Below are 21,934 nucleotides of genomic sequence, written 5' to 3' on the forward strand. Positions count from 1 at the left end.
GAGATTATTCAATGCTACAGATGAGTGACCCTTAAACCAATCTTGTCCTTTACAGCCTTGTGTGGGAATGGTTCCCCTTCACACAGGGTTTCTTTAGAGGGAAAGGGGGTTTGCACAGCTTTGATTTTGCTAAAAGAGGGACTCTTGTGAGTGCTTCCCTTCCTCAGAGGCCAGTAGCAGAGCAGCGGGTCGTGTACTGACTAGACCACCACTGACAAGGCATTGAATGCAGTTAGCTCATTCCAGCTTATTTTTGTTTGTTTTAAGCTTGCTCTCTGTTTCAAAAGGTGCCAGGAGGTCTTTTTTGCACTGAAATCAAAAGATATTTTAAAAACACTTTTCGCAGAAATCGTCCTTTGTCATTATTCACTCACATGTTTGTAGGTAAAAATACATATTCAAGAACCATCTATACATACACACATATACATGTATATAGGTATGAATGTATGTGATAGCCACTAGTAGTAAGGTTTCTATTTTCTCCCCCAGGAGAACAAATTGACAGATATGGAAATTAGTGTAAGTATACAGGGGTTGGCCAGTTAAATGAATAGATGGTTAAATGCTGTGAAGCAAACCCCTTAATCTCGGGATGGATTAGTACAAGAAAGAAAATGGAGGATCCTGGAATTATTTTTGTGGCAATGAATTAGAGCTTATACAATCAATATATACTGATGTCCAGTTTACCATACATAATAGCAACTAGTGTATAAATATTTTAAATATGTATGTATGCATAATTTAAAGTATAAAATATTTTATATAAAACACATATAATTATTTTATTCTGTAAACTGAGAGATCCTCCGAGTAACAACCCTAGCACTGAGATCTAGGTTTCTGAATTAATTACCCAATAAAAGGAAGTAGGGGGCCTTGGATGAAAGGTTGGTTCTACATAATGAGTCTGCACTATCTTGTAGTGTGAGAATTTAGGAGACACCCTAAGTGTTTAATCCAGCAGAGCCCACATTATGGGAAGCTGGACAGGACTCAAGTTTATTGGTGCTTATTTTACTTACTAGCCAGGAAAAAGAAGGAGTGAAATGAGGAATTAGAGAATTATAAAATTAAGGAACATAGCAAATAATTGTTATGATTGCAGCATATTTTGACATTGAATCAGATATACTATCTACAGAACAGCCTGTGCACCTAAGGTTCAGGTACATTGCATAAGATGAGTCAGAAATATTGCAAGAGCCAGAGGCTCAGGGAGTTTGCTATGAGACTGTGTCTCCCAGGAATGTCAGAAGATACAGCCATAAAATCTCACCAGCATGATTGCCCAAATATGAGTAGAACAAGGGCGACAACACTAGCCACACTAACATAGATGGGGGAAATCCCAGGAGGCCTGAATCCTACACAAAGAACTACAGGACACTAAGGAACACAGAAGGTGGGAGAATAATCTTCTCCAGGGAAGAGCACACCAACTGGTTATCCAGTGTCATATGGTCAGCTCCCAAAATATACATTATATAGATTGAGATTGTTCCATTATGTATTTAGGAATATATACATATACACATATGACTGTAACAATAAAATGAAAAAAAAGGCCATTAATCTGAAATTAAGCCAGAAGTTGTATAAGGGAGGTTTTGGAGGGAGAAAAGGTAAGGGGAAATTATTTAATTATATTATACTCATTAAAAATACAATAAAATGGATATCTAAGGGATAAACAATAACAACACACGGACATTTGATGATTACTTATTTCATTTATTTGCGTTTATTTATTGTATACACACATAGCATACACATGAAGGTCGCATATGAGGAGCAAAGAAGCCTTGAGTGAATACGCAATAATCAGGACCAAAGCTTCAGAGCCATAGAAACTGACAAACCTTTCTTGAGTCAGGCTCAGGAAATCATCAAAGCCTTCCCCTGGCCTGTGTGGTGCAAATGTTGACAGAGTTTACAGAGTATCTACTAATTGCAGCTTCCTAATCCTGCATGTTTACATCTTGAGGGTGCTCCCCTAAAGGATCTTCCCACGGAGACCAGTTAATACCTCCTTCTTGTGCCGCAATAATAAATGCTCTGAGGTTCTGGGATGTTGCACACTAGGTGGCAGCTCCATCAGAGAAAGCATGACTCGCCTTATCCCAGCTTCTCTGTACATGTGTCTGTCCTGTCTTCATTTTCTTGTCACCCCAGGTATCCGGAAGAAAGGCATACTGGACACAGCAGTCAGAGGACAACTTTGTGGAATCAGTTCTCTCTTTCTGATATGTGCTTTCAAGAGGTCGAACATCCTCAGGCTTGGCAATAGTCCAGTTTGCATGCTGAGATACTTCACTCGCCCATCAATGACTACTTATTTTTTAAGAAGTATAATTACACTGGATTTATGTTTCATAAAAGTCTTATTATTTATGCAAAGTATAGGAAAACTTAGAAATAAAATCTTTTAAAAAAATTCCCATCTCTTTTCTTTTTTTACTTTTATTTTAAAAACACTATCTTTTCTCATTTTACATGCCAAATACAGTTCCCACTCCCTCCCCTCCTTCTGATCCCTCCACCTTACCCCCATCCCACTCCTATTCACTCCTCAGAGAGGGTAAGGCTTCCCATGGGGAATCAACAAAGTCTAGCACATTGCTTTGAGGCAGGACCAAGGCCCTCCCTACTATATCTAGGCTGAGCAAGGTATCCCTCCAGAAAGAATGGGTTCTAAAAAACCAGAACAAGAAGTAGGAATAAATCCTGGTCTCACTGTCAGTGGCCCACAGTCTGCCCTGGTCATACAACTGTAACCTACATTCAGAGGGCCTAGTTTGGTCCTATGCTGGTTTCCTTGCTTTCAAGCCATTGTTCAAAGGCTCCCATTAGCTCAGATCAGCTGTTTCAATGGGTGTCCCCATCGTGGTCTTGACCTCCTTGCTCATATTCTCACTCCTCCCACTCTTCAACTGGACTTTGGGAGCTCAGCCCAGTGCTCTGATATGGATCTCTGCATCTGCTTCCATCAGTTGCTGGATTTAGGTTCTGTAATGACATTTAAGATAATAATCAATCTGACTACAGGGCAAGGCCAGTTCAGGCACCCACTTCACTATTGTTTAGTAACAAGGAGACCTTAAGAGAAAAAATACATAGATCCCCTGGGAAGGGGAAATAGACAGGATATCCTGAGAAAATTGCAAGTGTGGGGGTGGGGGAGGAGGGAAGGTGGAAGGAGAGGAGAAGGGAAGAAAGAGTGCAGGGAGGAGAACTTAAGGGAGCCAACTGGTTGAGATGGGGGAAAGGACAGAGAGATGAGAGCAAGAAAAGAGATATCTTGATTGAGGGAGCCATTATGGGGCTAGCAAGAAACCTGGCACTAGAGAAATTCCCAGGAATCCACAAGGATGACCACAGCTTAGAAATAAAATCTTATGGTTTGGATTTACTTCAAATTATTCCAGAAGCAAGAAATGAAAGTAGGTGTGAATTTTTCTAATAATAAAGTCTTCTAAGTATTTGTTATAAATATTTTTCTCCTATATATTAAATTATGGGCTTGCAATGTATAATCACATGCATTATATAATATATGTAAATTATGTTTTAAATAATTATATCTTTTATTAAACTTGCATTTATAAGTAAAATTGATCATTTAAGGATTTGATGCAAGAATATACATTGAAACTCTAGGTAGTTTTTGAGTACAGTTCTACAAAATGGTCTAGGAGAAACATATTATCATCATACAAAACTATGCAAAAGCATACAGAATCATTTAGCTAGGCCAGTACATCTTGGTTCCAATACCAGATGAGAAACCACAGGTAAATAACTTTGATCCAGGAGTTCTCACATAAAAGCAAATATTCAAATATTCTAAATAACTTGATAACATATTCAGCATTGCTATAAATGAAATGAACAAACAAGCCAGTTTCAAAGGATAAAATATGATTTAATGTTAGAAAATGCTTTTAATTTAAATTCCTTGCATACAAATTGGATGATTAAAAAAAAAAAACTTGATCATGTTGATGGCACCCAAAAAGCTTTTTAAAGCAATTCAATAATTTCCTGAGTAAAAGAGAAAGCAAATTGACAGGAGAATACAAGTTGATTCCCATCTTTATTTTCTTCTTTTACCCATTCAGCATTCAGTAATGTGGTTTTTCATTTCCATGAGTTTGTGAAATTTCTAAAGATCTTTCTTTGATGATTTCAAGTTTTATTCCATTGTGGTCAAATAGAATACATGCTGATGGTAAATGATCACCTGGACAGAAAGATCATGGTATCATTTGTTGTTGGGATGGTACAAATGAAAGCAACCATGAATAATACCCATCTATTAGAATAATACAAACTGAAAAAACAGACCATGCCAAGAGTTGGTAAGGACAGTTGGATCTCTGATACACATTTAAAATTCTTAAAAATGAAATATAAGAATGATAAGAGTGTTGATCATTTCTAGAAGATTTCTGGTGAAATTTTTGGAATCTCTTATGTATTTTCATCCTCATTTGAGTAATTTTCCTGTTTGTCCCTCTTTAACTTTGTTCTCTTATCTAATTATTATAGTCAGGCCTTAAAAAAGACTATACTGAAAGAAATTGGACTAGTAGACAGCCCTATTTCATTCCTGACTTGAATGGAGTTACTTGGAATTTTTCTCCATGTCTATTTTTATATGTGAGAAATCTGGACATTGAGGTATAAACATGCCTTGTATAAGGTCTTTGCCGAGAACTATGCATTGTCTTCTTCACTGAGAGACCTTTTCTACAGCTGTTATCATGTCCCTTCTGGACCAGCTACATACATCCTGAACAACGATGGCTACCTCCCTTCACCTCTCCTCTCTCTCTCTCTCTCTCTCTCTCTCTCTCTCTCTCTCTCTCTCTCTCTCTCTCTCTGTCTCTCTCTCTCTCTCACACACACACACACATTAAAAAACAATGTCTATATAAAGAAACAACTGAATGGCAAGGATTGAAATCTATATGATAGATTTCAGAACCTAGGCTACTGCTACTCACAGCCTTAGAGCCCCTCTCTGTAGAAGATCTGAGGTACTCTTTTAGCAGTGTGAAGGCAACAGTGTAATAATGGTAATGGACCAAATGAGATTTAGAATTTGAGTGGATCTTTGCGTCTATATTTGTTTCTTGTGCCTTTTCTTAGTCTCTTTCCCTTCTGTTTGTTTTGTACTACTCCAATATGTTAGTTTTTAATGTTAATTATGTTATATTAAGCTTCAGATGCCTGATTGTTTTCTAATGAGAGACAGAAAAGGGATAGATCTGGATAGGGAGGGAGGAATGAAGGAACTGGGAGAAGTAGAGGGAGTAGAAAATCAGAATATCTTGTAGGAAAAAATATATCTTCAATTTTATGAAAAGATTTAGAATGGATGTATTTTGCTTTTACTTTGGGTCCCCTGTTTGTGCAATCTTGTCACAGTTCCCTTTGTCTTTTGAGTCTGTCATCTCTGGTTTACCAGGGTAGCCACATGGGAAACTGGATCAGTCAAGAACTGTTTACTAGGTACTAAGCTTATACTACTTTGTTCTAAGTGGACTGCATAAATCAATGGCAAGCCTTGTTTCTTTCAGACCTCCTAGACATTCAGACTAAATTTTATAGGAAATGTGGTGGCAAGTGTAAAGGAACCTAAGAAGATTTTAGGAAGCAGGAAGCTGAAGAGACCATACCCAGAGATAGACATTTGGGAACTGCAGGTGCATAGGGAGTCCTTAAAGGGCATTGGAGTAGACTAACTAGACTTTGGAATAGAGCCTGGGTAGGATCCAGCAAGAGAGAAAAATGAGAAGGCTCAGAGCCGGAAGCAGAGGGTAGATTGAGGAAGCTCATCCACAGATAGAGGATCCCCAGAACACAGTCTGCTTCTGTTGCCAGCCCTGCAGAGGGGACAGGCAAGTAGGAGTGAGGCCCTCCCTGTGTTCAGCAGAACAGAATGCTGGGAGGTAGACTAAAGGTCATGAAGCAGGGGGTCTAGATTTTAACTGGGACCAAAGTGGTGACAATGAGGGAACACAGAGTACACCCCAGAACATCCTGTTCCACCACTGCCACCAGGACAGGATGGCTCTGGGCATGTTTACAGATGTGACAGCAACTGAATTGAGCCTCACAGGGTGAGAGAAGAGAAGCGTTTATCTAAGGTCCAGATAATCAAGATACATTGTGTCTGTTTATAGCTCTAGTTGGCAGTGTGAATCTGGGAGAATGGCACCTAAAACTAAGGCATACTAAAGTCTCATACAATAGCCAACTTTGTTCGGATCATCAGGCAATTTATGAGGGTTAAGAAGAATCACATGAGCAAGTTGTTCAATCACAAGGACATTCCACTCATGGCAAAAAACCATGTTTTTCCATAAAGGCATATGAATAGAAATACCTGAAGTAAACTCACTCCTCGCTGCTACAACTGGGAGAAGCACAAAAACACATTCCAAGAACAATTTCATGTTCTGAAGAAACTGAGATCAAAAGACTCTTGTTTTCTTGCAAGAGCTCAGAATTCTTACCACACAACTCCCTTCTTGGACAGTGTTTCATCAGTATCTGTTTGAGGGCCTTGCACCAAACTTAGACTGATTTGTGAGAATGAGTTCGTCCTGAAGCTTCTGCATTCCCATCAAAGGACTGGAGGGACTCGAAGTCTTTTTCTGCTATTTCTGGACAGGAGACAGTTATGCTGGTTAGGAGACAGTTATGCTGTTTTGGGGTTGAGCTGAGAGTGTGTGTGTGTGGGGGGGGGCTTTAAAGTCAACATCCCAGGCCAGAGGGTCTCTAAATGGCGTAAATTCACTCCCCAGGTTAGCTTGACATAAAGTGGCCGCTAACTGTTGTAAGGAGACTCTAGCCCCTCCATTTCTATTTTTGGACATTCTAGTGAGAAAGAAGAGAGTGCTGCTTGTGGAGTGAAAGTAAAGCTGTGGTTAGTGGGTCCCCCAAGGGTACAGTTAAGTCTCCAGGAATCCTCAGACTGAGAGTATGGGCTGTGGGAGCTGGGTATAAGAACATAATATAATATAGCTCTGCCGGTGTGGTAGGCTACACCAAATAGGGGCTCAGTTGTGTAAATGAGTTCCTTTTCTTCTCTCTAGGGGAAAACGTCGTCGTAGGAGTGATTTTGGAGGTTCCCAAAGAGGAGTGAACCATGTGATGGGAGTCCACGTTGAAGCTGATTGTGCGCTCTACATACACAGACCTGAGATACATCGTGTCCTTTTGAGGGCCCTGCATCAAACTTAGATGAGCATGTGGGAATGAGCGCCTCCTCAAGTTTTCGAATCCGGGGACCAGGGGATTTCAAAGTCATTTTGTGAGGTTCCTTGAGTTTAAAGGGTACATCAGTGCTGATTAGGGGGAAAAAGACCCTCCTCAGCCAGCCTGACACATCCGGGGACTTTGGGGGCTCAGCGCCATTTTGTGCAGTTCCCGGAAGGGAGATGGCAGCGCATCGCTTTCAGGGTTGAGGTGAGCACTTCAGGAGGCAAGAAACGGGCCCTTTGAGGAGAAGTGGACTTCTACTGAGGCAGCCCTTGCCTGAGGACGACTTAGACACAAGTGGGGCCCACAGGAGCAAACAGGAACCATCTAGTTCCGTGACTGCTCCGGGGACTAAGGGAGTTCAAAGCCGGTATGTGTGGTTCCTTGAGTTTAAAGGACAATTTAGTGCTTGACTTGTGGGAAAGAGCCCCTCCTAAAGCTTCCACATCTAGGTACCAAGTAGGGGTGAGGGGATGAGAGCCATTTTGTGAGGCTCCTTGAGTTTAAAAGATGCCTTACTACTGATTTCTGGGAAAGAGCCCCTCCCTGGTCTTTTGAAACCAGGGACTTTGGGGAACTAGGCATTGCTTTGTGAGGTTCATGTAAGGGAGGCAGATTTGCTGCACTTTCGGAGTTGAAGTGAATGCTTAGGTTGGGTGGAAAGGGACCTTTTCAGGAAGAGGGATCACAGACTATGAAACTTCATAGCATGGCAACAAATGAGGCTCACTTGGAGGTTCCCATTATAGAAGCCTGCTCTTGTCTGGGATTAAAGTCTGTCTGGACCCAATTGAGAGTGACCTTGGAAAGTGCACTTAGTACAGGGAACCTCAAATTGTAGCTGCACCCCTGTGATGAGCACTGTTTTAAACAGTGGCTCAGGGGTATTATTAAGCCTTTTGCCATCAGTCACTGTGGGCCATATGGAGAAATGATGTTTAGAGGTCTTTAGCATAGAGAGCAGCTTTCCTTTCAGGGTGTATTTGGAAGCCGTGAGTGGAATGCAAAAGCTTCAGTTCTTCCAGAGGGATATCCAAATGATAATTCCATTAGGGTCTGCTAGAAGGAATGCCCCTGGCTCTCACAGTACTTGGCACCTAGGAGCCATTTCGGAATTTCAGATAAAGGAGGAGCACTGGCCTCTTTCAGTCACTGTGGGAACTGGATGGGGACTTGCAGAAGCCCACCCCAGATGGAATGGCGGGGACTATTAACTGCACTGTGTCCTTTATATAGTCCTAAAAAAACCTGGCTGAATTGCATAAACGGGTTCCCCCTCCTTTAGCATCCACATACAGGGAACTGGGGTGCTTAGAGTCATTTTGTGAGGTCAGAGTGCATCTTTGCTTTGAGGATGGTTCAGTAGTGACTTGAAAGAAGAGGCCCTACCGTACTGCCATGTCCACTTCTGTGGCTGGTGGACTTGGATCCTTTTTTATAAGGTTTCTATAAGAGAGATAGCCATGTAAGGGCTTTTGTGCTTTTTCAGAAATTTGCATGGATTATTCACTTTGTGGTTACAGAATTTTCCAGACAATGCAATTTAACCCCTTTGGTTAGTATGGTACCAGGTAGGCCTTCTACTTTCACATCTGTGGGCTTGGGAATTTAAAGATATTTGTAAGGGTCCTGGAGGGGAGATAACCATTGCATTTGCTAAAGGTGGATTGTGGAGACACTTTCTAGAAAGAGGATCCTCAATTAATGCAGCCCACTTGTAAGACTGAGCCCCTTGCACTTGAGATCATAGATAGACCTCCAAACTCCCTCCAGATCTGAGCAAAGTGACCTGATGGAGGGCTTCTTTGCTTCAACCTGTAGGGTATAACAGAGGATCAGGCCTTGTTCTGAGGTGATGGCCTCCAATCGCTGAAGTAGCTAGGAGACCCCTGATACTATACATATAAAAGCTGCCTCTGTTGTCAGTTAAGACCAGAAGACCATGGATAATGTTCAGGCATAAGGTGAGTATCAGAAGTGGCCTGCTTGACCCTGAATGACGGATCTGAGGTCAGCAGGGGCCTTGTGAGAAGTAAATAGGAGATTTTTCAGAATCCCCAAGGCAAGAGTGCACTCTGTTCCTTCTGCCAGTCTTGAGAAATACCTCCAGAGGTGTTCAAATAGGCTACATACTAATTTCTGTGTCTTTCAGGAAGGTGAGGCTGAGAGAGGGATATCACTAGAAAAGCAGAGAGAGTCACACCTGGTTATCAAGGGAGGTGTCTAGCATCTGCCAGCAATCAAGGTGAGCAGTCATGGTAAGAAGTGAAAATGTGAAAGTACCCGTTGTCCCCAATATAAGCTCTGCCCTTGTTCTGATGCCTGGAAAGCCCTGAAAGGGTGGTTGTTGTGGCTGGATCTCCCTTTTGCCTCAGAACTTGGGACAGGAGATCTCAGGGATGTGACAACCCTGGTAGTAAGGTCTTCAGAGGGTAAGCAAAGGGAAGGGTCCCAGAAGGAGCCAGATTCCAGACAGGAACCCCTCATGATGATGACATGTGTCCGCAGCCCAGAAATAAGGGACTATGCTGTTTGGCTGTGCCTGGGACCAGCCCTATGGGGAACTAAATGGCAAAGTTACGTGAACTACATCCGGCATGAAGGTTGGGCCAGTCTTAGGGAAGAGGAGTTCTAGTGTAAAGGGAACCTGTCAGAGGAGACATGCCAGATGAATGCACTACACTAAAGAAACACAGCAGAGATTAGGCTGGGTTGTATAGGCTTCCCTGGGGATCCCTCTCAGCATAGAAGCAGTGTGGCACCTGCTCACACCTCCTGGGATTGTTTTTAGGATCTCTTGGAGTTGAGGAACTTGAGTGTGTGACCTTGGTTATTTGCAGGGGTTCCATGATTTCTCATCTGACTAGATGGGAACCTTGAGGATGGTTGGAACTAACCCCAGTTCAGGACACATCTGGGGGCCCACAGAAACCTATCTCCTGTGGCCCCATATTCCTGGGCAGGATTTTCAGTTTGATCCCTTTGTCTTGTTTCTAGAACATTGGTCTCAGGCACCTGAAGACCCTGGTCAAAGGAATCGTGACTGAGGTCATCCAAGGGAGGCTCCCAGGGGTGCCAGGACTCAAGGTAAGAACTGAGTGAGTCAAATCATCTATACAGATGGAGCCCAGTCCCTACCTACTATCCTGTTTGCTGGAGGGACCCTAGGAATTATGGATGTATTTCCTCCTATTCTCTTTCATTTATCTCATTGACATGGGCCTTTGGTTTAAGGCAGGTGACCTCAGGCCATCAGAAGAAGTAGAGCCATCAAGGTAAGGACTGGGCAGGTTCCTCATCCCCAACTCATGGAGTAAATTTTTAAACTGGGATACCTTTTGCTGTCACCCTTGAATAGTTGTTACCAGATGAAGGTACCTTCACTGTTCTTTGTTCTACTTCAGAGAGGATTGTTCCAGGAACTTGCTTTGGGCCAGCAGGTGGGTGGGGTCCAGGAATTTGCCCCAGACCCGCAGATGATAAGGGTCCAGGAGTTTGCCTCAGACCAGCAGGCGGGTGCAGTTCAGGAATTTGCTCCAGGTCAGCAGATGAGAAGGGTCCAGGTGTTTGCTTTGGGCCAGCACATGGGTGGTGTCCAGTCCCTGACAGGAGACAAGGGAGAACCCAGAGTGAACACAGGGGGAACTTGAGAGTGGGACAGCTCTTCACAGTGTAATTCAGGCTACTGTCAGGAATGGAGATTCTAGTACCGTTCCTGCAGTCTGTGGCTCTGGGGTGCCACGTCCTCTCTCACAGAAACTAAGAGATGAAAGTCTTGGTCTGAGATGGTTTCCTCAGGTCAGACACTGGGGAACACCCAGGCAGGGTCTGGGGCAAAGCTGAGGCACTCACTGTGAATGTGCCACATGTGCCCCATGTGCCCCAAACATAGCAGACCCACTTTGCTTGGCCCCATACAAGCTTCTGGCAACCCAGAAGCCTCTTCTCTGGCCCAGTTGCATTCTGAGGAAATTTGTTGCTACTTCCCTCAGTCTCTTAACAGACAGACCTGATGGGAAGGCAGGAATCCTTGTGACTTTAGAGCATCACACAAGAGAGATCCCGTTATTGGCCTTTGTGAGCATTTCCAGTGGGGTGACTGTCAATAATGAATACTTACACTCTCCTCTACTTCCCCTAGGTCTTTGGGTCTACATCATCGTGCTTCTGTCTGGTGTTCAAGACTAGAGACACCATGCCTAGACCTTGCAAGCGTAGACGATGTATGGTTGAGGGAGAGCCCGAGGCCCAAAGTGAGACACAGGATCTAATGAGCGCTCCTGTTTCAATAGGGGAAGTAGATTCCTCATCCTCTTCTACTTGCTCCTCCTCTTTCCCCTCTTCTTTTTCTTCTTCCTCTTCTTACAGTGGTTCAACAGCAAGCGCCTCAGAGGAGGCATTTGTTGACTCCAGGACATCAGGTCCTTCTCATAGTCCTCCAGGAGCTGACTCCTCTTGTACTGCCATGATCTCCTCTCCATGTAGCCAGTTCAGTGCAGTCTCGGAAACTGAGGAGAGTCCGGCTTCTTCAGAGGTCCTGCCATGTGCTTGTTCATTGTCTAAAGGTGAAATAGATGCAAAAGTAGATGAGCTGGTGAAATATCTGCTCTTTAAGTATCTAATGAAAGAACCAGTCACCAAGGCAGAAATGCTGAATAATATCATTAGAAATTATCAGGACCACTTCCCTGTGATATTTAGAGAAGCCTTAGAGTGCATGCAGTTAATCTTCGGCATTGAGGTGAAGGAAGTAGGGCCTCATGGTCACACTTACATTCTTGTCATAGCCCTAGAGCTCACCTATGATGGGATGATGACTGATGTCCAGGGCATACCCAAGACAGGCCTCCTGATAATGGTACTGAGCATAATATTTATGAAAGGCAACTGTATCAGTGAGGACATGATATGGGCTATGTTGAGTAATATAGGCTTGTATGCTGGGAATGATCACTTCATATATGGTGAGCCCAGGAAGCTCATCACTGTTGATTTTGTACAAGAAGGGTACCTGGAGTATAGGCAAGTGTCTGGCAGCCATCCTCCTTCCTATGAGTTCCTCTGGGGTCCAAGAGCCTATGCTGAAACAACCAAGATGAAAATCTTGATGTTTTTGGCCAACATCAGTGGGAGTGATCCCAGATCATATTCAGTGTCATATGCCGAAGCTTTAAGAGAGGAGGAAGAGCGGGTCTAGGCTAAAAAAGCCTGGCACATGATACTATTGTTTTGGCCATCACACATTCTAGTGCTATGGCAGTTTCCAAATAAGATAAGGTCAGGTAGAGTTAGTGATCTAAGCAGTGGGCCCTCATTCTAAAGCAGATGGGTGCACAGTGTAAACTATCCCACTCTTACTGTTCTGTTTGGGTGATTTAGGGATTTTTCCTCTTAGTATTTTAAAATGTTGCTACATTTGCTAGAAAGCTCATCAGGCTGAAATTTTAAGCTTCCAGGTTGTATTAGTCATGCATTTACTGTTGTTTATCCATGTTGAAAAATGTTGCTATTTTGTAAAACAAGTTGGGATACTTTCCATCTGATCTGTAATCTGTCACAAGACACTACAGTGTTGAAATTGGTATTTCTTAGACTATGGAAAAGAACTTGGAGAATAAAATAAAATTGTTAATTTTAATCACCTTATGATTGTTAATCTCTTCTTCTGGTTAACTAATTAAATTTTAACCCAAAATATAATCAGCAGGCTCCAGTTCTCCAAAAACTTTCAGTAAGCATATGGCCTTTGCAAGGCCTATTAGCAGGGTGTCATGCGAGAGCCAGATCCATGCTTTCATATAGATGGGATGAGGGCAGGAGCTGCAGTCTTGTGTGGAAGACCGTGAGCAGTCCTTCCAGACCGCAAACACTAGTACAGGAGGAGGGGTGCAGAGGGGTCTCCTGAGCTGAGCAGTACAGTTTGATGCTATAAACCAACACAACTCGGGAGTCTGGGGAGTTTATTTGATGAAACTGCAGAGGAGCTAAGGATGGGCTCTTGGGAGGTATGACTCTTTTCAGGCCGAGAGAAGGAAACACTGATCTCAATATTCTTCTGTGGAGGTGGACACTGCAGTTGGGAATCAGATGGGGAGCGTCTCATAAAACACTCGACTGGCACATGCAATCATCTTAAAGCACGGACCCAAACTACCCAGAGAGGGGTTCTGCCCTGGGGCAGGGATGGGAGTGACAGCTGATTACACCATGTGTACTGCATGGTTTACCCCTCTCTCTGCAAGGGATACCTGACACATAAGGAGGAAGCATGGAAAAGCAAGGTCTAGAACTCTTGACCAGAACTTCTTTGGCCTGCTACTGAAATAACATTTTAATTATTGCCAGTGTAATTTGGCCAACTGAAAGGGGCATTAGGGTTTGTGAAGTTGGTAAGTGATGGAACACAGTAATTTGAGTGGAAAAGAAGATAGAAGGGAGGGGGAAGCTGGTACTTGATTCACACTCAAATGTTTCTTTGTGGTGAAAATTAATCCACACCCAGATTTTCATATGAGAGGTGATTCATTTAATTTTATTCATGAAATTTCACTGTGAAAAAAAAAAAGCCGGGCGGCGGTGGTGCACGCCTTTAATCCCAGCACTTGGGAGGCAGAGGCAGGCAGATCTCTGTGAGTTCGAGACCAGCCTGGTCTACAGAGCTAGTTCCAGGACAGGCTCCAAAGCTACAGAGAAACCCTGTCTTGAAAAACCAAAAAAAAAAAAAATTTCACTGTGGCTGGTTAGCTATTCCCTGTCTTGCTGAGCTACATTTTCTCTATGTTCCAAAGAATTATAAGATGAGAAGGGCAACCCAGAATATATTTAATGAAAAAGCATTTTCAATAAAAATAATTTTTTTAAAAAAACTAGCAACACAAATACTAAAGGAACTAATAGCCACTCACTTTTCACACAAGGCACCACACCAGGGGCCTTCCGTGCAGGACCCATGGTCCAGCAGTCCTGATGGCAAGCTTTGTCAAACCCACTGCCAAGGTGATGGCCCTGAAGCTGCTGGCATTAGGTATCCCCCGTTGCCCTCATCTAAGAAGTGAAGATACTGGGAGGAGCCCAGGCTGTTCTCTTGCTTCTGGCCTATTGATAACCCTTGGACTTTTTTTTTTTTTTTTTTGAAGGAGAACATAAGAGTTTTTCAATTTTTCAATTTACCTCATTTTCTACATAGTATCTATATGTGTACCTTAGGTTTCATTCTCTACATAGTATCTATATGTGTACCTTAGGTTTAATTCTCTACATAGTATCTATATGTGTACCTTAGTTTTGACACATTGATTCACTTTAACAAAGTACAATGGTTTTAATCTTGGAGTCGTTGGTTGTTATTTATAAAAATTCAGTGAGCATGAACTATACAAGACACTTGGAGAGGCACCATAAATACAACAGTTACCCACATAAATATCATCAGCACTGAGCTTCAATGTTCTCTGGATACAGTTGCTTTAAAAGCAGTGAACAGTGTGAGTAGAAAGGAATGGCATTAGGAAGGAGGGTAAACTAAGGTAAAGTCTTTACAGATTACTAGGCCCGATGACTCTTAAGGACAGGGCTCTTTTGGCTCTACATAATGGGTATTGGGCAATACAAAGGATTTGCCAAAAGCGTTCATACAAGATGAAAAGACAATGCAAGTAAGAAGTATATATACTTTTGGGTTGTCTGTAGACATTATAAATCTGCAATACCCCTGTTTCCTTCTCTTTGCTCCTTGATACCTTCCCCAGCCTAGATATAGTAGGGAAGGCCTTGAACCTTCCCCAAAGCAATGTGCCTTACCCTCTCTGGGGAGTGGATGGGGCATGGGGTGAGAGGTTAGGTCAGGGGAAGGGGAGAAGGGGCAGAAGTGGGAACTGGGATTGGTATGTAAAATGAAAAATTATTGTTTTATTTTTTAAAAAATAAGTAAATTACTTAAAAAAGAGTTGTCTTTTAACTGTAGTGAGCATTTGTGTCCAGACCCTGAACTTTCCAACAGTATAAGACCTTTCTTTCTTTCTTTTTTTAATGTACGGCCCAGGCTGGCCTTGAACTCATGATCCTCTTGCCTCCACCTCCTTCAGCAAATCCTACCAGTGTGTGCCACCATAACCAGCATAAGACCTTTCTTATCAAGACTAGTGTGACCTCCAGCAGGAAGCTAATTTGTTGAACTGTCATCATTGTGGTATCTGAAAACCATGCCCTGTGCTTGAAAATCTTCAGAAAAATAATGTGCCTAAATTGGATAGTACAGGTATTTTCTTTGCCATTTCCTAATACACACACACATATATATATAAATATATATTATACATGACATTAACATGTGTTATAATTTATCTAGAGATAAGAATAACTATGCCTTAAGATTCAATGCAGCTACTACTCTATTTTAAGTGAGGATCTTGAGTATTCATGGATTTTGGTACTTGTGAAAGTTCTGAAAACTAATTTCCCATGGATACGAAGTTGTGATGGTTAAATTTTGATTGACAACTTAATTTGTTTGAAAGATACCTATAAGATTAGTAAAATATATACCAACGTTTGTTTGTGATGGCATTTTCAGAGATGATTGGGTCATAAAGATTCTGACTTAACCAATTATTGATGGCTTTAAATTTTGAACAGACTTTTGATAGGTGATGCATAATTTTCTCATTTTTGAGGTTATAACACTTCTCCCTTCCCTTTATTATTACTTTTTTCTTTTACTGAAAATAGATTCCCCTCATATTATATATCCTGATTTGTGGTTTTCCATTCCTCTAACCCTCACACTTCTTCTCTCCCACCCAGTTCCAACCCCTTTTGGTCTCTCATTAGAAAACAAATAGACTTCTAAGGGATAACAATAAAATATAATCTAATATAATATGATAAAACAAAAAATGCACACATCAGAGTAGGACAAAACAAACAAAAGGAAAGGAGCCTAAGAAAGGGTACAAGAAACCCAGAAGCTATGTGCAACTGATAGGCATTTGCAAATAAAAATTTTGTTTTCTCCATGGGAATCTCACTTGGGAAACAAATTACTTTGTTTTCTTTTATTTTTTATAACCTAACTGCTGTTTCCTCTTTATCCTCTCCTCCCAGTTCCTCCCTCATATCTCCCCTTTGCACCTCCATCTACCCCTCCTCTGTTTTTATTCAGAAAAGGGCAGGTCTTCCATGGATATTGACAAAATATGGTATATATGGTAGTTTGAAAGAAAATGTCCCCAAAAGGGAATGGGACTGTTAGGAGGTACGGCTTTGTGGAGTAGATGTGGCCTTGTTGGAGGAAGTGTGTCACTGTGGAGGCTGTCTTTGAGGTCTCATATATGCTCAATGTACTACCCTGTGTCTCAGACTGTCTCCTGTTACCTGTAAGATGTAGAACTCTCAGCTATTTCTCCAGCTGCTGCACACTACCAAGTTTCACCATAATGATAATGGACTAAACCTCTGAAACTGTAAGTCACAACCTCAATTAAATGCTTTCCTTTATAAGAGCTGCCAACTAATACAGTATATCAAGTTGTAGAAGACTAAGCACCTCCCCATGTACCCCCAATATGAGGTGTAGGGTCACAAAAGCTAGTAAAAGAGTAAGAGACAGCTACACAGCTGTAACATATATGTAGAAGGCCTAGGTCAGTCCTATGCATGCTTCCTGGTTGATGGTTCAGTCTCTGTGGGCCCCTATGAGCCTGGGTTAGTTGATTGTGTGAACCTTCACAGGGTGCCCTTGACCCTTCTGGCTTCTACAAGCTTTCTTCTTTCTCTTCCACAGGATATCCTGAGCTTGACCTAATGCTTGACTGTGGGTCTCTGTATCTGTTTCTGTCAGTTGCTGGATGAAACCCCTATGATGACTATTAGGCTAGATATTATTGGGCTAGACACCAATCTATGAGTATAGTAGAATAGCTTTAGGCATCATTATATTGATGTAATTTTGTTTAAGTTGTGTTTGGTTCTATTTTAGGTCTCTGAGCAATCCAGCTTCTACATCCTGGCACTCTAGGCAGTGTTGGGGATAGGCTTGCTTTCAAGGCATGGGTCTCAGACTGGACCAGTCATTGGTTGGCCACCCCTACTATCTCTGTGTCACCTTTATCCCAGCACATTCGATCGAAGGTTATGTGATTGAGTTTCCCTATCTCTCCACTGGTAGTTAGGCCTGATCACAGGAGAAGGCTACATCAGGCTATATAACCCCTTTTGCAAGGATGCTTAGCTGGCGTGATCCTTGAAGATTTCTGGGTGTTTCCCTTGCACAAGGTTTCTCTCTGACCCTGCAGTGACTCCCTTTCTAGTCGCCAGGTCAGACATGCTGAATCTTTCCCGGTAAGATGGGTGCTACACAGATTATTAGAGATGGGTTGATTGGGATATGAGAATTAGCCAGTAAGGGCTAAAGCTAATGGGCCAAGCAGTGTTTAAAAGAATACAGTTTGTGTGTTGTTATTTTGGGGTATAAGCTAGCCAGGCGGCCAGGAGCTGGGGTGGCAGGAACACAGCCCGCAGCTCCTACTACAGTAGACTCTTAGTACTCTCCCCCCACATCCCACCATCGCCTGATCCTCATGTTCCCATCCCTACCCATTCCTACTCCATCCACAAAGTCTTTTTCCCCTTCCCAGTTATATTCATGTGTCTTGGATCTATGTGATCCTTAAACCCTCCTTGTTATCTAATCTCTCTGGTTCTGTGATTTGTAGCATGGTTATCTATTCTTCAGTTGAGGGACATCTTGGTTGTTTCCAGGTTCTGGCTATTATGAATAAAGTTGCTATGAATATACTTGAGCAAGTGTCCTTATGGCATGATTGAGCATTTTTGGGTATATGCCCAAGAGTGGTATAGCTGGGTCTTGAGGTAGATGGTTTCCCAATTTTCTGAGGAATTTCCATATTGATTTTCAAAGTAGCTGTACAAATTGGTACTTGTAGCAGCATTGGAGGAGTATTTCCTTTGCTCCACAGCCTCTCCAGCATGAGCTGTCACCTGTGCTTTTAATCCATTATGACATGTATAAAGTAGAATCACAGAGTTGTTTTGATTTACATTTCCCTGATGGCTAAGGATATTGAACAATTTTTTTTTCAACCAGAGAGCTTGCACAGGACTGACATAGGTCCTCTGCAAATATGTAACAGTTGTGTAGCTTGGACCTCCCGTGAGATTCCTAACAGTGGGAACAGAGGCTATCCCTGATACTTTTGCTGGCTTTCAGGACCCTAATCCTCATTCTGGGTGGCCTTGCCCAGCCTTACTACATAGGAAGGTGCTTAGTCTTACTGCAACTTGATAGTTTTCATGTTTTGTTGATACTCATAGGATGTATGCCTTTTTCCAAATAGAATCACAGGAGTAGATGGGGGGTGGGACAGAGGGAGTAGGGGGAGGGACTTGGAGGAAAGGAGGAAAGGGAAACTGTGGCTGGGTTGTAAAATAAAGAAATGAATCTAGTTTTGAAAAATGATTCTCAACCATTTAAGATTTTTTCTGTTGAGAATTCTCTATTTAAATCTGTATTCCATTTTTAAATTGGATTATCTGTTTTTTGATGTCTATTCTCTTGAGTCCTTTATATATTTTAGAAATCAGCCCTCTGTCAGGTTTGGTGATAGTAAAGGTCTTTTTTTGTGTGGTCTTCTATTTAAAGCAAACTACTCATAAGGGTAAGCTGCATTCCCAGCAGTAGATGACCAACACAAAATGAACGAATGAACTCAACTGCACCTTTGGCAGTTCCTTGTCTCATAATATCACATTTGGTTTCTTTCTTTCTTTCTTTCTTTCTTTCTTTCTTTCTTTCTTTCTTTCTTTCTTTCTTTCTTTCTTCCTTCCTTCCTTCCTTCCTTCCTTCCTTCCTTTCTCTTTTTCTTTTTTGAGTTTTATCTTTTCACCAGTTTTTTACTTTTACTTTTCTTTCCCCCTTCCCTCCCCCACCATGTGTGTGTGTGTGTGTGTGTGTGTTAACCCTACAGGTCATCTGAACACATATTATAACTTCTGGTTTAGTGTTTTTATAGAATTCTTGAGTGTGCAAATGAATGTGTCTCTATGGTCTGGCCTTTTTTTTTTCCTAACCATCATGAAATGAGCAGCCTCTTCTGTCACATGTTCTGCTGTCATGATGTCCTGTTTCATCGCTGATTCAGAGCCCCAGAACTAGCCAGTTAGGAACAGAAACTGTAGATGGAAGTAAGTCTCTTTCTGCCTGGTCCTGCAGCCATTCATTCCCAACAAACACACATGTAGTAATATGAGCGGCGGGCTGCGTTCCTGGCGCCCGGCCGCCTGCACGGCTTTACCCAAATTAATTACACGGAAACTGTATTCTTTTAAACACTGCCTGGCCCATTAGTTCCAGCCTCTAATTGGCTAGCTCTTACATATTGATCTAACCCATTTCTAATATTCTGTGTAGCACCTCGAGCTGGCTTACCAGGAAAGATCTTAACCTGCGTCTGTCTGGAGTGGGAGAATCATGGTGACTCACTGACTCGGCTTCTTTCTCCCAACATTTTGTTCTGTTTACTCCACCCACCTAAGGGTTGGCCTATCAAATGGGCCTAGGCAGTTTCTTTATTAATTAACCAATGAAAGCAACAGATTAATACAAGACCCACCTCCATCACACACAGAGGCTTATATTAATTATGAACTGTTTGGCCTATTAGCTCAAGCTTATTATTAACTAGCTCTTACAACTTAAAGTGACTGATAATTCTTATCTATGTGTAGCCATGTGGCTTGTTATCTTACTTAGTGAGGCATTCACATCTTGCTTCCTCTGCATCTGGTTGGTGACTGCAGACTGAGACTTTCTTCTTCCCAGAAATTCTCCTAGTCTGGTCACCCCACCTATACTTCACAATCAGCATTTTATTAAACCAATACGAGTGACAATTCTTTATAGGGTACAAGAGCATTATCCCACAACAAAAAACCTCTAAAACTGTGAGCCAAAATCAATCGTTCTTTCTTTTAAATTGTTGATACTGAGTAGTCTCAATTATAAAATGTTAATAGTCAAGTTATCACTGTGTATTGTTTCTGTTTCCCAAGCATGTCACACAATTCCTTAGACTGCTGTTAATAATGTAATTTCAACTAAAATATTTTAAACATGTGTAGCATAATTCCCTTTAAAAGTGTCATAAATGAATCCTGTATGAATCATTTATTTAAGAAAGAAAAGAAAATAATAATTCGGGATTTAAAACTCATGCCGCATTCACACTTCAGATGATGAATGGCACTTAAATATCTAGAATACATGGGCTCACCTTTTCACTTTTCCTAACTGATTGGAACCAAATATAATCAAGCACATGAAAACTGTGTCTTCTGCCTTGGCTCTTCATCCTTTGTTTTTATCCACATTTCTCTTGTGTGTAATATATATTAAAATGATTTAGTTTTTGCACAGTTGAGGGTCTTGGATATGTCAAGCATTCTACAACGAGGTCTGAGGTCCATGCCTAAGTCACATTTTTTTTTTAACACTTTAGGCAGTTGTCTTCTAAAGTCATTTATATGGTGAGGGAATTATACTAACTCATTTTGGTGGAAAACAAGACTTCTTTCTAGTATGATTTTTTTTTCTGCCTGAAGGAGTTTCTTTAACATCTCCTTTAAACATACATTAATATTTCATGTAATAAGTTTCCATTAATTATTTAATTCTTTGATTATTGTTTATTTTTATAAAAAGTATTTTACTTGTATTTTGAATGTATTTTCAAAGTATAGAGGTCTAGCTGAAAAGTTTTATATGGTTTCAGAAGTTTAAAGATAGTACCTCATTTTTTCTCATTTTCATCATTTTCATTATTAGAAATTGCAACAGAGAAGTATAGAGTGATACATTATGATGCTTCATATATGTATACATATTGTTGTGATTGTGTTCTTGCCCCCTTCTTTAATTATGAGATGCATCTCCCCAGTGCTCTTACTAGTACTTAGCAAAGTCTCATCTCCAAGCAGGCTTTAATCCACAATTATCTTATATCTGATCCTCAATAAATAAAGGACCTTTCTCTTTAGGTACATTTCAGGTTTTCTCTTTACATTACCTATTTTGAGCAATTTAATTTTCACAGACTTTGCCTTGTTTTTTTCATTTAAAAATATTTTATTTTGTTATTTTATGTATATGGGTATTTTGCCTGAATGCATATCTGTGTATCATGCTCATGCAGTACCCATGGGGCCATAAAAGGGTCTAGGATCCCCTGAAACTGGAGTCACAGGCTGTAAATGAATCACCATGTGCACGCTGAAAGCAGCCACTGCTCTTGGCCACTGAGTCATTTCATTTCTCCAGTTTGTTTGTTCGCTTATCTTGGGAACTGTCTATTTTTTGTTTTGTAGGTATCTGTTTTTCTTCAATATTGTAGATTTTTAATGCAACATTTTTTTCAAAACCTAGGCCTATATTCCCATTTTATTCACTTTCTGAATCTTCAAATATATTTACACTATGCCTCACACTTCACCATTCATGTTTCTCAATGTTTCCTTTTCTCTGTGAATGTTTATTTATAGAAAGTTTTATTGCTGCTTTCAAGTTCATTAATAATTCTTTTATAGATGTCTGATCTGCTGTTAATCCAAACAAGTGCAATTTTACAACTCTAGCATTGAAATTTCC

The 21,934-nt window shown here is 41.3% G+C and overlaps 1 protein-coding gene across 1 annotated transcript; it reads left to right on the plus strand.

The window, feature by feature from the left end:
* The first annotated feature begins 11,470 nt into the window (after positions 1-11,470).
* On the plus strand, positions 11,471-12,472 carry LOC130867998 (melanoma-associated antigen 10-like). The gene has a single exon (XM_057760233.1). The coding sequence runs from the start codon at positions 11,471-11,473 to the stop codon at positions 12,470-12,472; it is 1,002 nt and encodes a 333-aa protein (XP_057616216.1).
* Positions 12,473-21,934: the final 9,462 nt, after the last annotated feature.

The sequence above is a fragment of the Chionomys nivalis genome, chromosome X (genome assembly GCF_950005125.1).
Source record: "Chionomys nivalis chromosome X, mChiNiv1.1, whole genome shotgun sequence".
Taxonomy (NCBI): Eukaryota; Metazoa; Chordata; class Mammalia; order Rodentia; family Cricetidae; genus Chionomys; species Chionomys nivalis.

Coding starts and splice junctions, on each gene's coding strand:
- LOC130867998 (XM_057760233.1), top strand. CDS start 11,471: ATGCCTAGACCTTGCAAGCGTAGACGATGTATGGTTGAGGGAGAGCCC.